We start from the raw sequence: 17,230 nt of genomic DNA, 5'->3' as shown, positions 1-17,230 counted from the left end.
TACACACGTATAAACCCCCGGTATCCCCCTGAAATTCTCCCAAATGTAAAATGTGCCATTAGGTCTCCTATTTGGGAACTTCTCGCGAGCATTACGCCGCACTACCCGTCCCCTCTGAGCTCTAGATCCGGAATATTTGGTGAGCGCGAGCCACTGTAAACCATACGGGAAAAAAGATCAGAAAACCCCTGGAACCTCCTGGAACATAGCCGAAAAAAAATAAAAATATTTCAAAGTCGCCTTTCCGAGTAGTTTTCGTCACTATTTAACCGGTGCCCCTACCACCTATTAAAACCCCCGATAAACCCGTAAAACTCTCAAAATATTTCTAATAAATCGCCTCTCCATGTAAAAGAATCGTCAGACCACTGTTTTGGACCCCTAGGACTTATCGGCACCGAATTTATGAGAACGATTTGTGACCACTGGCTTAACTCAAGTATAAAACCCCCAGTATTCCGTTGGAACCCCCCGCAAAAAAATGAAAAACTTGCCATTAAGTCTTCTTTTATGGGTGCTTGTCGCCACTATTACTCCGCATTGCACTACCCTTTACAATCATCGCTACGTGATCACTGTGGACGATTGGTGACCGCATGCATAACACATTAAAACACCCGAATCCCCCTGGGCACCCCTATCGGTGGAGAAGAGAATTAATGAGGACTAAGCGGAGCAGCCGCACGGAAAGAAATTTATTTGTTCTTCGTACAAATGCGTGATTGCTGCCTCAATATTTGTTGTGGAGACAAATCCATCATTAAATATAGAAGAAACTTTAGTTTCACAGAAAAAACTCGTCTGCAACGGTTGCAAATGCTATTTGTAACCTTGAATTTGTAACTCTTAGAAATGCATTTGTAAGGCAAGCAAATAGATTTGCGGTAATCGACAAGGGGAAGTGCATTTCTACCCTTTTCCATAAATGTAGCCTTTTTTCATTACTGCGAATTTATCTCTCAGTGAGATGCGTATTTTTATGTGTAAGTGGTCCGTCTGCAAAATCATCGTAGTCATCTATTAGCAAACCATGATGCCTTGCGCCCGCGATTCCGGTGATTAACGGAAGTGCTCTGGAGAGGAACTGGTCTTTCCCATTGCAGAAGCCTTCGCCTCACGTGTTCGCCGAGTAGAGCTGCAAGAATCTTCAAAAATCATTGCCTACGGTAAGTATTTGTTCTATATTTTTATATTTCCTTAAATATTATCTTCCGTTTGGTGAGCCAGTAAAAAAAGAAGGAAGCACCTAAATCAGTTTTCGTAGATTCACCATAGATTTCAACTTCCACCATAAATGCTTTTGGCTATACTTTTCATTACTTCGAAATATCGTGGTGTATTTAAGATTAGAACATTTTTTTGCATTTTATTTTCATCTGCAGTACACCGTAGGATAGAACAATAAGAATACTTTATTTAATAACAATTTTTGGATCGCTAAAGCCAACGTGTTCGTACAAAAGTGTTTAGTGTGACGATATACAATTAATAGCATCATTGAAATTGTGTTTATTTCAAGCATCCGGAGTTTTAATTATGAGTCTTGAGGAGAAGCTAAGGAGATGGGGGCTTAGCGAGGAAGCCGTAAAGACTTTTCAAGGTAACAAAGTAATTAAATTTGTTGTATTATTAGGTTTCCTCAGTGCGTGCTTTAATATTAGTATTCAATTGTACTTTTCGAGGCTTGTTTGGAATTGTAATATTGGCAGTAAACGTCATTCTCTTAATCAGAAGTTATCTTCAGCCTTGTTTTAGTTCACTTAAAAACTCATGAAAAAATACCAGTGTGTGAAGATGAGTGCGGGCCGCCATTTATATCGTGTAATAGCTAATGGAATTTTGTCATGGGTTTATTTAGAGCAGTGCATTACCGAGGACTTACTCGAGTTCATAGACGAACGGACTTTGGAGCTCTTGATGCCTTTAGTTGGGGATAGGCTCAGGTTCCGAATGAAAATGAGGAGCGAGGGAAAGAAAGAAACGGTTTGTATTTTGGTACTCTTCAAACTTGGAATTTGATTCTGTTTTATAGTAAATCAGCCTAAATTTGCCAATTTCAACGCTTATATGCTTGCTTTCAGGAGAGTACTGCGCTAATATCAGAGATAATCGACCCTTTTCCTGAGAGTACCCCACAGATATCAGACCCTATAAGTACAAACATTGTAGAAGGCACCTCAAACGATGTGTCAAACCAAATTCCTGACAACGGCCAAATTTCATGTAGTGGTAAAGTTATCAAATGAATAATTTTTTTTTAGCTTGTAGTGAATTTCAATATTCCTTTAATGACTATGACTTTCAGTTAAATTATTTTAACGCATTTTGCCAGTGATTGCAACCAATACGCTAAAATTATATATCTATAAACATCATTGTAATATTATTATTCAGTAAATGGCAACTTCTGTACATGAATGCTCATCTGCTAAGTATAGATATCAAATTCCATCTTATAAACATTTGCAAAATAGATCCCATTGTGTTTCAGATGTCCTGTAGATATGATTTAATCCATTTGTGTCACCCATTTGAATGTTTACAATTACATTTTGAAGTTCATGGTATGTTTCAAAACCGTTTTGTCATGAATTGCTAGAAATGACTTCGAATTTTTCTCTACAGAACCTAGGGCAGAGATTATTGTGATTGGCAGAGATTTTTCTAAACCTGTTGAGGTGTCTGTGCACAACAAATTATATTTTGAGGAAGAATTGGTGAGTTTCACAAACCATTGTGCAGTGGCTAGATTTTTGATAGTTATTACATTATTTAATGCAAATCGTATTTACTATAATTGGCAAGGTAATAGTTTTATTTGGTTATACAAGTTTGTATCACTTTCCATAGGACCTTGAAAAAGTTCTGCTTTCTACCAGTGAGGGCAAAATTGTCCTAGGGACATACAAGAGTCTGGGACACCTAGACAAAAGGGCAAGAGATCTGTTGGCTGGGCGTATCATTGCTCATGAGCTCAGAGATGATCTTGATAGAAGGTACTCCCCAATTTAGGTTTTATTTTTATGCACCCTAAACCCTTCACAGGTTTTTAAAGTCTTCAATGTTAATGGTGTGTACGGTTTGAAGCTGATTAACTTCTATGAATAGTATTGCCTTAAAATCATGCCAATTCTTGACTGTTAGTAAGTTGGGGATTTGCGCTTGTGTGTTATTAGTGTACCTTTGGTTACTTTACAGACTCTCGGCTGATAGACTGACCTATTTGGCAAATAGGATAGTGGAACTGTTCCCCACTGAAAGCAAGGTGAGTACAACCTGGTGATCTGCAGAGCTACCTGGACAAGACATGTAACCTAATTAATTAATTTGAAGTTATTGCAGTCAAGCCTCTTTTCAATATGGATGGCAAGGATTTCAGAGTTACAAGTCTACTTGGTTACATTCCTTAAATGTTGTGCTTTACTTTCAAAAGAGAGTTAATGTCTATCTTGTGATTTTGCACTCAAACCATTCAACAGATTAATTATTTTAAATGTTTCATTTCCTTGTAGCTTTATGAAACTAAACAATATATATGTACATTTTCATTAGTTTTTTGTAAACATATATGTACATATATAGAAAATTATGGTGGTTATACAATCAATTACAGTCAACCCCTATAACTGATAAGCCATTATAAAGTGAAAATATATAAGTCTATGTTGTTACCCCATTGAATTCTTCAGATTGTCTATCTCCCCTCTTGGTATTCAATATTTGTCTCATGACTCTCCTCCATTTCCTACCAAATATTTTCACTCTCAAGAATATAATTATTTTATATTAATCTCTATTATATACAGCGCTTCGGGTAACTGACTGACTGATGGATACAAATTCCCGACCACTTCTAGAAGTGCTGGAGAGCTGAAATTTGGCACGCGTGCGGGGAATCCGAAATGATTCGGAGGAAAAATCCGAAAACCGGAAGTTTCCGCCACGTGTCGTCGCTAGGACGGCAAAATGGCCGAAATCGCGCCTTTTCCGGGGACCGTCTCTCGGTTTTTATTTTACTGCGCGCGAATGGTGTGTGCCACACGGATCGCTAATGCGTTATTGGAAAGCTGATAAACGTGGGCACGTAATAACGTAATGTTCTTAATTTTTTTTAAGAAAAATTGCAGCCAAAATGGCGTCCAAATATTCGTTTTTCTATTAAAATTTCATAACTTCCGCTCCCTTCGACTTAATTTAAGGTATAGGATAACGAAAACGATTATTATATATGCTTATGACATCGTCTACGAAATGTAGGTAACAATTTTCTTTCTTCGTCCTTGGTTACTCAGAAAAAAATTAAAACATTCCGAAAATCACCGAAAATTACGATTTCCAAAAGATTAACATAAGATTATGTCAATTTTAACCTGACCGATTTTTTTCAAACTTTGTAGTTACATACAATTATGTATTGTCTTTCAGAAAACATGAACGTTTAATAAATGATTCAATGCATTTAACCGCGAAAAAATAAAAATGGCGGGCACTACTCACTTTTTTCGGGGACTGGTTTGCTTTTTATTGTATTACTCTAGAAATATGGATGTCATAGGGCACACTTCTGTTAGATATGACAGTTAATGAATGTGACCATATAATTTCGTCATCTTTTAACCCCCCGAAACCCCCTAAAATATTAAAATTTGCACATAAATAGTCTTTTCGGGTACTTTACGTCACAATTCCGCCGCTTTTCCAAGCCTTACCACTCATCGCTACGGAATTGATGTCGACAATTGATGACCCCTGGTAGTACAAACCTATAAACCCCCGGTAAACCCACATACACCCCCCAAAAAATAAAAAAATTCATAAAAGTCTACTTTTTTGGTACTTTTCGTGACTAAACAACCGCCCCCAACGACTCATCCCCACGGAATTTATGTGAACGGTTGGTAACCGCCAGGAGTACACACATATAAACCCCCGGTATCCCCCTGAAATCCCCACTAAGTGTAAAATGTGCCATTATGTCTCCTATTTGGTAACTTCTCGCAAACAATACACCGCACTACCCGTACCCTCTGAGATTTAGATCCGGAATATTTCATGAGGGCGGGCCACCGTAAACCATACGGGAAAATATACAAGGATAATATATACGGCAAAATATACAAAACCTCCGAAGGAAAAATCCGAAAACCGGAAGTTTCCGCCACGTGTCGTGGCTAGGACGACAAAATGGCCGAAATCGCGCGTTTTCCGGGGACGGTATTTCGGTTTTTATTTTACTGCGCGTGAACGGTGTGTGCCACGCGGATAGTTTATGCACGTTTTAAAAGCTGATGAATGTACTCACGTAAATATGTAATGGTCTTAGATAATTTTAAAATAAATTGCTGCACAAATGGCGTCCGAAAATGTTTTTTTCGAAACAAATTTCATAACTCCCTCTCACCTCGTCGTAATGGCAGGTGTAGGATACTGAAAATGATTATTATATATGCTCATAACATCGTCTACTTTATGTAGGTAACAATTTTCTTTCGTCGTCCATGATTTTCCAGAAACAAATAAAAACGTTCCCAAAATCACCGAAAATTACGATTTTCAAAAGATTGACACAAGCTTTCTTCAATGTTTTCCCGACCGATGTCTGCTAAACTCCACAATTACATACATTTATGCGTATGGTTTCCGAAAATGTAAGAATTTAATAAATGTTGCAGTCGATAAACCTGCGACAAAATAAAAATGGCGGACACTACTAATTTTTCCGGGGAGAAGTTTACTTTTTATTGTACTACTATCGAAATATGGATCTCATAGGGGCAACTTCTCTTAGATATGATAGTAAATGCATGTGACCATATGATAAGGTCATCTTTAAACCCCCTGAAACCCCCTAAAAAATTAAAATTTGCATATAAGTAGCCTTTTCGGGTACTTTTCATCACAATTCCGCCGCTTTTCCAAGCCTTACCACTCATCGCTACGGAATTTGTGTGGACAATTGATGACCCCTGGTAGTCATAAAACCTATCAACCCCCGGTAAACCCACATACACCCCCAAAAAATAAGGTTTTGCCAATAAGTCTACTTTTTCGGTACTTTTCGTGACTATTCCACCGCTGGTTCTTACCCCAACGACTCATCCCTACGGAATTTAAGTGAACGGATGGTGACCGCCAACAGTACACACATATAAACCCCCGGCATCCCCCTGAAATCCCCCCAAATGTAAAATGGGCCATTAAGTCTCCTGTTTGGGAACTTCTCGCAAACATTACGCCGCACTACCCGTCCCCTCTGAGCTCTAGATCCGGAATATTTGATGAGGGCGGGCCACCGTAAACCATACGGGAAAATATACCAGAAAACCCCCGATTACCTCCTGGAACATCGCCGAAAAAAAATAAAACAAATTTAAACTCGCCTTTCCGAATAGTTTTCGACACAATTTAACCGGTGCCCCTACCACTTATTAAAACCCCCGATAACCCCGTGAAACCTCCCAAAAAATTTCTAATAAATAGCCTCTCCAGGGAAAAGAATCGTAAGACCACTCTTCCGGTCCCCTAGGACTTATCGGCACGGAATTTATGAGACCTTTTAGTGACCACTGGTTTAACACAAGTATAAAACCCCCGGTATTCCGTAGGAACCCCCCGAAAAAAAAAATGAAAAACTTGCCATTAAGTCTTCTTTTATGGGTACTTGTGGCCACTATTAATCCGCATTGCACTACCTTTTACAATCATCGCTACATGATCACTGTGCACTTTTGGTCACCGCATGCATCACACATTAAAATCCCCGAATCCCCCTGGGCACCCCTCTCGGTGGGGAAGACCATTTATAAGGGCTAGGCGGAGCAGCCGTGGGGGGGCTCCTCAACCCCAAGGCGGCGAAGCCGCCCCACAACGAGGAACTGGCGTAGTCGAGGGGGAGCTTCAGCAACCCCCGGGCGGCGTAGCCGCCCCGATGTTCAAGCGGCGCAACCGCTGTGGACTCCCCCCACCTCTGGGCGGCGAAGCCGCCCCTTAAATGAATGACGGTGAAACAGTTCCGAAATGCCCTTGCCCTCTGGCACACTAAACCCCCAGGCGGCGAAGCCGCCCTTCAGCGAGGAACGGCGAAGCCGTTCCGAGCAATGAGTGGGGCACCTCCCTACCCCCTGGCCGGCGAAGCCGGCCCCTAGCCGTGTTGAGATTATTCGAACTTCAAAAGTCTTCGAACGACCACAAATGTAGACGGCGAAGCCGGAACCGGGGTTTTAAGGGGCGGAGCCCCTTAACGAGCGCGCGGAGCGTGCGAGTATAATCCTATCTATATACAGCCCTCGTGGTGACTGACTCACTCATGGATACAAATTCCCGACCACTTCTAGAAGTGCTGGAGAGCTGAAATTTGGCACGCGTGCGGGGAACCGGAAATGATCCGGAGGAAAAATCCGAAAACCGGAAGTTTCCGCCACGTGTCGTCGCTAGGTCGACAAAATGGCCGAAATCGCGCTTTTTCCGGGGACCGTCTTTCGGTTTTAATTTTACTGCGCGCGAACCGTACGTGCCACATGCATGGTTAATGCAGTTTTTGAAAGCTAATAAACGTGGGCACGTAATTCTGTAATGTTCTTAGTTTCTTTTAAAGAAACTTGTAGCCAAAATGGCGTCCAAAAATTGGTTTTTCGAAAATAATTTCATCCCTTCCGCTCCCCTCGACTTAATTTCAAGTGTATGATAACGAAAATGATTATTATATATGCTCATAACATCGTCTACGAAATGTAGGTAACAATTTTCTTTCGTCGTCCTTGGTTAGTCAGAAAAAAATTAAAATATTCCGAAAATCACCGAAAATTACGATTTCCAAAAGATTAACACAAGATTATGTCAATTTTAACCTGACCGATTTCTTTCAAACTTTGTAGTTACATACACTTATTTATTGTCTTTCAGAAAACATGAACGTTTAATAAATGATTCAATGTGTTTAACCTAAAAAAAATAAAAATGGCGGGCACTACTCACTTTTTTCGGGGACTGGTTTGCTTTTTATTGTATTACTCTCGAAATATGGATGTCATAGGGCACACTTCTGTCAGATATGACAGTAAATGAATGTGACCATATCGTATCGTCATCTTTAAACCCCCCGAAACCCCTAAAAAATTAAAATTTGCACATAAGTAACCTTTTCGGGTACTTTTCGTCACAATTCCGCCGCTTTTCCAATCCTTACCACTCATCGCTACGGAATTGATGTGGACGATTGATCACCGCTGGCAGTAAAAACCTATAAACCCCCGGTAAACCCTCATACAGCCCCCCAAAAATTAACATTTTGCATATAAGTCTACTTTTCGGGTACTTTTCGTGACTATTCCACCGCCCCCAACGACTCATCCCCACGGAATTTATGTAAATGGATGGTGACCGCCAGGAGTAAACACATTTAAACCCCCGGTATCCCCCTGAAATCCCTCCCAATCGTAAAATGTGTCATTTAGTCTCCTATTTGGGTACTTCTCGCAAACATTACGCCACACTACCCGTCCCCTCTGAGCTCTAGATCCGGAATATTTGGTGAGGGCGAGCAACCGTAAACCATACGGGAAAAAATACCAGAAACCTTTCGCTTTTCCGCCGAGTCGCCTTTCCGAGTAGTTTTCGTCACAATTTAACCGGTGCCCCAACCACTTATTAAAACCCCCGATAACCCCGTGAAACCTCCCAAAAAATGTCTAATAAATCGCCCCCCAGGTAAAAGAATCGTCAGACCACTGTTCCGGACCCCTAGGACTTATCGGCACGGAATTTATGAGAACGATTTGTGACCAATGGTTTAACACAAGTATAAACCCCCCGGTATTCCGTTGGAACCCCCGCAAAAAATGAAAAACTTGCCATTGAGTCTTCTTTTATGGGTACTTGTCGCCACTATTACTCCGTATTGCACTATCCTTTACAATCATCGCTACGTGATCACTGTGGACGATTAGTGACCGCATGCATAACACATTAAAACCCCCGAATCCCCCTGGGCACCCCTCTCGGTGGAGAAGAGCATTAATGAAGACTAAGCGGAGCAGCCGCGGGGGGGCTCCTCGACCCCAAGGCGGCGAAGCCGCCCCACTACGAGGAACGGCGAAGCCGTTCCGAGGAACTGACTGGCGTAGGCGAGGGGGAGCTTCAGTAACCCTCGGGCGGCGAAGCCGCCCCAATGTTCAAGCGGCGCAGCCGCTGTAGACTCCACCCATCTCAACTCACACTCAACCCCTGGGCGGCGAAGCCGCCCTCCAGCGAGGAACGGCGAAGCCGAGGAATGAGTGGGGCGCCTCCCTACCCCCTGGCCGGCGAAGCCGGCCCCTAGCTGAGGTGAGATTATTCGAACTTTAAAAGTCTTCGAGCGACCACAAATGTAGACGGCGAAGCCGGAACCGGGGTTTTTAAGGGGCGGAGCCCCTTAACGAGCGCGCGGAGCGTGCGAGTTATTATTATAACTTTGCCATCTTCAGCCCTTGCTTATGCAAAGATTTTCTTTAATATTTCCCATTTTCCTTCTATTAGTGCTCTTTAACATCTCCATTCTCTTTGTAAGGGGTAATTTCCTTGAAGCTGTTCCTCTCAGCATGGTGTTGTCATTTCAGTGAGATAGTAATTCGAAGAATTTTTTAATGCTACTGTAAAATTACTTAAGGAATGAAAAACATTTTCAGGGTTGCTGGATATCGATCGACTCAAGAGGAGTGTGCGAGACTGGTAAAGGGAAATTATACTCTAAATGGTATAATACCCGCCGCTGCCATTCTAAGCTTGGCCTTATACCAGGGCGGAAAAGGGGTGAAAAAAGAGCACATGAAAGTTTCAGTCAAGGTAATGAAGGTAATGTTTTATATCTTAGTGTTAGGAATAACTTGTCATTTTGAAGGGTAATTTAAGAAATCTAAATGTTAGTAATAGCTGTTAGAGTTATTTTAAATTTCCTTTACTTAGTAACTTAGATAAAATAGCCATTATACATACATATATATATATTATTAGCATTTACAAATCTCAGTTCAGGGCAAGGAGCACATCATTTAAACTGACGGATGAATGAGGGTGTGGAGAGGTATATTAATAAATTATGCCAGTTGGAGAGTTATGCAGTGATTGATTGCTTTTAATTCAAGTACTCCAATTTTTAACAATTGTCAACCAATACTTGGACCCACACCAAGGCTCCATTATTGTTACTTTAATTTTTAAATAATATTTTGAGGCAGTCATCGTACAGTGTACAGAAATATATTTTCCATGTACTAATAGTTTCATTCCTTTACAGAATCTGAGGTGGATGATAGCCAAGATGATGATGACTCCCTCCAATGGCTGAAAAATAATGCTGAGCCCTGGGTTAAAGTTCAGGAATATTGGGAAAAAACCCATCAAATTAGACGTCGCTGCCTCCAAAGAGATGGGAAATCAGTCCATGAGTATATGAAAGGGTATCCTGCGTTACGCTTAGATAGAGGCTATATGCTGGTAAGTAATCCATATATTTCATCAAATTTTTGAGCTAAACTTTTATTTTATGAATAGTGTAGTTGGTGAGTTATTGATTTGCTATCAAAACTATTGCAGTTGGAGATTGACTTCACCTCCAAATTCCCCAATAGCTCCATGAGCTTATATGCTCTATGGCCAAGGCTTAGTAATTTTGTCCTGGAAAGGGTCTGCCTTAAAGGAGAGTTGAGGAAGGCACTTGATGAAGCAATTTCACCTGGTGAGTAGCAGAAAAGTATTAATTGTAAATTAGCACCTGACTTGCATAACACTAGGACAGATTATGTTTTATTCTATTTTCATGTAGAAGAATCTTCTTCATTTTCAGATGAAAGAACAGCTCTAGCTCTCTTGCATATGAGCAAGATTTTTCCCACTGTAAATGCCCGGAAGCAAACTAAATCAGTGCGAGAGTGGAGGCCATCAAAGCTCGAGGCTCAGGAAGCTTTTGTTTTACACGTAAAAGTAAGGAATCAATATTCACACTATATTCACCGAATAAATCTTATATTTCAATTTTTTATCTAATTGGTTGATGACATTTATTATGATAATACAGTTCAGATAGTAACTTTTAACAGAAATCTTACAAATTTTCTCAACCCTCAGGTTATTGGGGACCTGGAAACACAGCTTGAGCTGAGAAAGGATCGCCTACTGAATTTTGGCTGCCAGCTTCAACCTCTAGCAGCTGTGGTGGGACCTTCGTGGAGAGAGATACACCAGGCATTCGCCATCATTGGCCCCAAATACTTCGAGGTGGAAACTCCACTAAAGGCAGTGGATATCACATTCAAGGCATTTCATGCCTTGAATGCTCAGTACCCTCCTGAAGCCAGCCAAATTTGGCAGTTCATTCAAAGGGCAGTGTACGATATACCTCGTGATCGAAAATTTGAGCCTCACTTCAGCTTTGTAGAGACTCTGCTGCAAGATTTTAGTGCAGCAAGGGATTAAATTCCCTTATTATATTTATTTGTGTACATATTTTTCATTAAGATTTTATTTTCTGCTAGTGACTAGGTCTTTTTCTCTAATTCATAATGCCTGTATGTGATAAGTGTGGGGCAGAAATATCCACTATTCGTGGTCTGTTTGCTCACTATACGTTTGCTCATCCCATTGCTGACCATTATAGATGTGCAGAGAATGGCTGTTTTAGAGTATTCCACTCCCGAAACTCCTTTCGGAAACATCTACAAAAGGTACATAAATTTCTTCTTGAGCCAACAGAAATAGGTGACCAAATTCATAATGGACTTGTTGTAGACCAGGATGATGGTGATTATGAAGACATGCCAAATCTCAGCAATAATGCCTCTCATGATACTGCTCCTCAAACTAAAACCTTTTCTCAGGATTTCATAAATTCTCTCTTTTTTTGTGCTGATTCATTTGTATCCAAACTGTACAGTAATCCTTGCTTACCAAGGAATCACATCCAAACTATAATCGAGGATGTGGAAACCTTTCTTGGTGGGGGTTTCTTGGAGCTTTTAAGAACTAAAGTGACTAATTCATTAAGGCTATCTAACTGCGATGAGGGAGAAACAGAAGAAGTGCTGAAAATGTTTCAAGCTTTGGAATCTCCATTTAAACATTTGAGTACAGAACATCACCGCCTGAAGCACTTTAAAAACACTGGTAATTATATTCCACCAGAATCATATTTAATAGGCCACACTTTCTGCAGTAAAGCCTCAAAGACTGGAGGTAGAGGTGAAAATGTGGAGGTTACTGGTCAGTTTGTTCCCCTGAGAAAGACTCTAAAAAAGTTTTTTGAATTGCCAAATGCACTCAATGATACCCTCAAGTATATGAAATCCTTAAAATCAGATTCCTCATCACTGCAGAATTTTATTCAGGGCAAACTTTGGGCTAAAAAAATAGTGCAGTATGCTGAAAATGATATTGTTATTCCCCTGTTTATATACTTTGATGATTTTGAGGTTAACAACCCATTAGGACCTCATTCAGGCAAGTTGGGTGCTGTATATGCTACTATTCCATGTTTGCCACAAGAATGCCAGTCCCTATTAAGAAATCACTTTTTGGTTCTACTCTTTGACAGTTGGAGTAGGTCTCATTATGGTAACAAGCAGGCATTTCAACCTCTACTTGATGAGTTACTTTATTTAGAGACTAATGGAATTGAAATAAGTAATGTTGATGAGTTTAAGCATGTGTACTTTGTTCTGGGATTAGTATTGGGTGATAATTTAGGGCTAAATTCAGTTCTTGGGATGGTTGAATCGTTCAATGCTAATTATTTTTGTCGTCTTTGTAAGTTGAGTAAGTCTCAAAGTGAAAAGCAGACTACTGACCTTCCGCATATGCTCAGAAGCCAAAAAGAGTATGATGATGATGTTAAGCTGAATGATTGTAGTAAGACTGGAGTGAAAGAGGATTGTGTTTGGCATTATGTGCAATCATTTCACATCACATCAAATTTCTTTGTTGATGAAATGCATGATATGCGTGAGGGAATTTGCTCTTATGATATGATTCATATATTGCGTGGAATAGTTGATGGACCAAGTAAAGATCTTGATTTAGAAACTCTCAATATACGGCTGAAACTATTTGATTATGGACCGATAGACAGCTCAAATAAACCACCCCTCATTTCTCGTCACTCTTTGAAAAAGGGAAACAAGTTAGCAATGACATCCTCAGAAATGCTTTGTTTTGTGAGATTGCTTGGGGTTATTATTGGGGATTTAGTGTCGGAAAATAACCCTTATTGGGAGTTATATGTAGTCCTCAGGCAAATCATTGAAATTTTGGTTGCTAAGAGAGTTCCAAAAGATATTGTTGGTTTGCTAAGGGTTTTAATTGAGGAACATCATGCTCTGTATTTAAGGTTGACAGGAGACACACTCAAACCGAAGCACCACCTTCTTACGCATTACCCTCTCATTTTCGAAGAAAGTGGACCTGTTGGCAATTTATCATGCATTCGTTTTGAAGCTAAACACCGGGACTCAACTAGAGCTGCTTCTGTTAATATGTCCCGGAGGAATATTAGCCATACCTTGGCTGTCAAGCACCAGTTGAGTATGTGCTATAGACTTGCAGCCAATGAAGGCATATTACCAAAACCGCTTCATGGTCCCGGCGATATGCTAGAAGTAAACGGTCTTGTTGAATGGTATCATACACTCCCAGCAAGTCTAAGAGACAGAAAGGTGCTAAGTCCAAGTTGGATTGAGTATAAGGGTACTAAATATAAACCAGGTATGGTTCTTGTCACTGGTGCTAAAGATTTGTGTCCAACATTTGCAGAGATTAGGTTCATCTTAATAGATGACATGCCAATTTTCATTTGTGTAGAGCTAAAGAACTTAGGCTTGAATGAGCATGTTCTAGGGTATGAGGTGATTCACTCTAGTGAGTGGGTTTGCATTGGCATGAATCAGCTATTGGACCCTCTACCACTCTATGCATTCACTATGGCAAATGGGGAAAAATATGTAGTGCTGAGATATGCCATATAAATGTAAATATATGTATCCTTTTCAATGCAATTTAACTGTAAATATGATGCATTTGTGACTAGCATGGAGATACCACTCTTAAGGATTGTATCTACTATTGTAATGTACATGTTTTGCTTGTCAATTATGCTTTTCTCAGTTACGGATGTAACTAGTTACTATTTCGCACATCTTGATATGTATTTCCTTATGTTTGATGCCATTAAATGTTTGATTCTCAGACCAAACGACCTTGTTATTTTGATCTTAAACCCCATTACGTGTTCAGTCTACATTTTGTCATCAGCACCGATAATTTGCTAAAATAAGGCATGCCAACGCTACAATTACTTCCGCCGGCCCAGCAAACCGCTAGGTTGGACTAACAACTGAACGCCGAAATAGCAGATGCCTCGGCTACCTCAGCTAGTCTGACGTCTGGCGGAGCAAATCGCATTTGTACTCGGAGAAAATGCAGTCGAGCGGTCAGCAAATGACTTTTGCTTGCTTGGCGGAGCAGAGGCAACAAACGCCATTTGCTCAGGCTGCCGTGAGTTTTGCTGTCACTATGCTGACAAACGAATTTTGCTGCAACAGCATAGGGAAGGTAACACATACAAAGTTTTTTTCTCCGTGCGCGGGGGGACTCCCCCCATCTCAACTCACACTCAACCCCTGGGCGGCGAAGCCGCCCTTCAGCGAGGAACGGCGAGGCCGTTTCGAGGAATGAGTGGGGCGCCTCCCTAACCCCTGGCCCCTAGCTGAGGTGAGATTATTCGAACTTTAAAAGTCTTCGAGCGACCACAAATGTAGACGGCGAAGCCAGAACCGGGGTTTTTAAGGGGCGGAGCCCCTTAACGAGCGCGCGGAGCGTGCGAGTATAGTATTTATATCTTGTAATAGTTGATATTAGATCCAAATGAAAAGTGATTAACATCTTTGATTTTGTCAAGACGATGCATTACACTTTACTGGTCTTACATCCTGAAGTATTGCTCTTTAAAAAATTACACGGCCATATTAAAATTTTCAGGGTACTTATAAAGAGGAGGTCCAAGTCGATAATCTGTCTGACCATGTTTTAAATATGAAAATTCAACAACAATAGTATTCTTATGTTAAGAAGTTTATTATTGTGATGCAGTCGATTCTTGGAGAGGATGTGCTGTGCGAACCCTGGAAAAGATAAGTTTTAAATAAGAAATACGCCCGCGTATCGAGAGAAAATAGCACGGTCGAATGGGAGTGATATGCCCTCTTGAACACTCTTATTGTGATTTTATTTTGTAAAAAAAGAAGTAAAATCCCTATATTTTCACATTTGAACATAGGTTCATATGGCAGTGCATTCGTAAGTGTATGGATAATTTAGTTTAGTTGGAGTTTAGGAGGAATCGTCTGTTTAAAAGAGTACTTTGATGCGTGTGGTTTTGAGGGCATAGTTTGGTTCGCGCCCAGGATATATCATCTTCTTCACCATTCACTACGAACCACCACAGGGCTTTTGCAGGAGTTGAGATGTCAATAACAAGTACATTGAAATTTGCTATATTTTTACTTCATAACTATCGAGACAAATCCTTAACTCGTGAACAAGCATGCAGGCTGTGCTAGGTCCCACCACTTTCTCAGTCTCTTGCTATAAAGTGGATACGGATAAGGACCGTAGAAGGATTGGATATATGGATATAAAACGAATATTTACATGGGTACGAATAATTACGAAGTGATGGATATTATCGTAGGCATTGAAATTTGTATGGACGCGGATATTTACATAGACATGAAAATTTACATTGACTTGGATATTTAATTGGACGTTGGTAATTACTTGGAGATGGATATTTGAATGAACAGGAAAATTTACATGGACGTGGTTATATGCATGGAAACGGACAGCTGCGTGGATGTGGGGATTATTTTAAACATTCATGCCCTGCGGATTGAAATGGACTGCAAATCTTGGAGCTACTTCCCAAGATGCTAGACTTTTCGGCATAACTTCATGGTTGCATGCATCGTAATTCCTCTTTATGCAGTGTTTGATTCTCTGCAACCCAACGCGTCCTCCTTCCCGGATGTTCTTCACACACGGTCCACCCCCACTTCTCTCTCCTCCTTCAAGTGCCTTCCCGTTCTTTGCTTCACCGGCACGATCGCGTCCCTCAATCTCCATCTGCAGGCACCACTCAACCACACGTCACCCTTCGTCGTCTCCGCCAGTGGAAGGGAGAGGGCAGGAAGGTGATTTCGTGCTAATTCTATTCACAGCCTTATGCTTCCCGCACTTACTCATTCAACATTTCTCTGAAGTCCCGGCAGATCGTGGTGGGATCTTCGGAATGCTTTTCGTTTCTTTGCATCTCCCCTCTTCCTCTTCCCCTCCCCTGTGGTCACTCGCGTCACGCGCTAAACTGTCTCACCACAGCTTTTTATGGCGTCGCGACCATTATCAGGGTCGCAATCTCCATAGAGTTTCTTGCTGCACAGCTAACTTTTGTGGTCTTCGTACCAGCGCGGGCGTCTCGTGTTATGACGGCTCTGTTTGCATTTACCGATGAACCTCAAAGTCATTTCTAAGGAATGTTTTATCAAACATTCGAATAATGTTTCTAAGGAATTTTCTCACTTTTGACCTGCATCGTGATTGAAATTCATGATGGGACCAAGTATTTCAATCAAAATTGATGCTTGGAGTTATAAAAGTTGCTTGAACCGTACCGTTGGTGAGATGAAGCTTATGCTAGTAAAAAGAAAGTGGAAGCAACGCAGTTTCAAACTTAAATAAAGTGAAGGACGGCGATTATCTCCTTGAATTACCTAATATATCTGTATCGATTGCTCCTTGTTAACAGAAGTCTTTTCTGGAGTCAGCGTTTCTCGTATGGGTGCATTTTAATTACGTTGATCTCAAAATAATGGAATGGCTATACCTCAACTCCGAGTGAAAACAAACATTCACGTTCTTGCGTTCTATATCAGTTCCGGCATGCTTGATTTTTTTTCTCAAATCGTGTATTTCCGATTCGCTTTTGATTTGGATGGTCAACTCGCGGAATACAACGGCATGAGCAGGTACTATCACATTTTCCCATTTAAAAGTCACTGCCATTGATTATTTTGGGGTGGTCTGGTTTGGCTTCTGCTGAATCATTCGCGGTATACCGAGAACGCCATTATATTATATTACATTAAAATTAGTTCAGTGGTCCTCCGCTCAAATTATTTTTATTTATTTTTTAATTTTAATTAAGTGGTACACA

At 40.7% G+C, this 17,230-nt stretch overlaps 1 protein-coding gene across 3 annotated transcripts; it reads left to right on the top strand.

Moving 5' to 3' along the window:
• The first annotated feature begins 698 nt into the window (after window positions 1-698).
• On the top strand, window positions 699-13,121 carry LOC124157490. 3 transcript variants are annotated; one of them, XM_046532228.1, is made up of 12 exons: window positions 699-1,166; window positions 1,520-1,600; window positions 1,859-1,983; window positions 2,082-2,229; window positions 2,626-2,717; window positions 2,851-2,996; window positions 3,199-3,265; window positions 9,663-9,828; window positions 10,271-10,470; window positions 10,570-10,711; window positions 10,820-10,956; window positions 11,101-13,121. In XM_046532228.1, the coding sequence occupies exons 2-12, from the start codon at window positions 1,537-1,539 to the stop codon at window positions 11,446-11,448; spliced, it is 1,635 nt and encodes a 544-aa protein (XP_046388184.1). In that variant the 5' UTR covers window positions 699-1,166; window positions 1,520-1,536; the 3' UTR covers window positions 11,449-13,121. The 3 variants fall into 3 exon arrangements, with proteins under 3 accessions (XP_046388184.1, XP_046388183.1, XP_046388182.1); XM_046532227.1 differs by lacking the exon at window positions 699-1,166 and having other exon boundaries at window positions 1,181-1,983; window positions 9,663-9,819; XM_046532226.1 differs by lacking the exon at window positions 699-1,166 and having other exon boundaries at window positions 1,181-1,983.
• The last annotated feature ends 4,109 nt before the right edge of the window (window positions 13,122-17,230 follow it).

Source organism: Ischnura elegans, chromosome 4 (genome assembly GCF_921293095.1).
Source record: "Ischnura elegans chromosome 4, ioIscEleg1.1, whole genome shotgun sequence".
NCBI classification, from domain to species: domain Eukaryota; kingdom Metazoa; phylum Arthropoda; class Insecta; order Odonata; family Coenagrionidae; genus Ischnura; species Ischnura elegans.
The sequence above is the reverse complement of the archived record's forward strand: the minus strand, read 5'-3'. Positions and strand labels throughout refer to the sequence as shown.

Coding starts and splice junctions, on each gene's coding strand:
- LOC124157490 (XM_046532226.1), top strand. CDS start 1,771: ATGAAAAAATACCAGTGTGTGAAGATGAGTGCGGGCCGCCATTTATAT. Junction 2,997..3,198: donor AGAGATGATCTTGATAGAAG/GTACTCCCCAAT, acceptor GTTACTTTACAG/ACTCTCGGCTGATAGACTGA. Junction 3,266..9,662: donor TGTTCCCCACTGAAAGCAAG/GTGAGTACAACC, acceptor AAACATTTTCAG/GGTTGCTGGATATCGATCGA.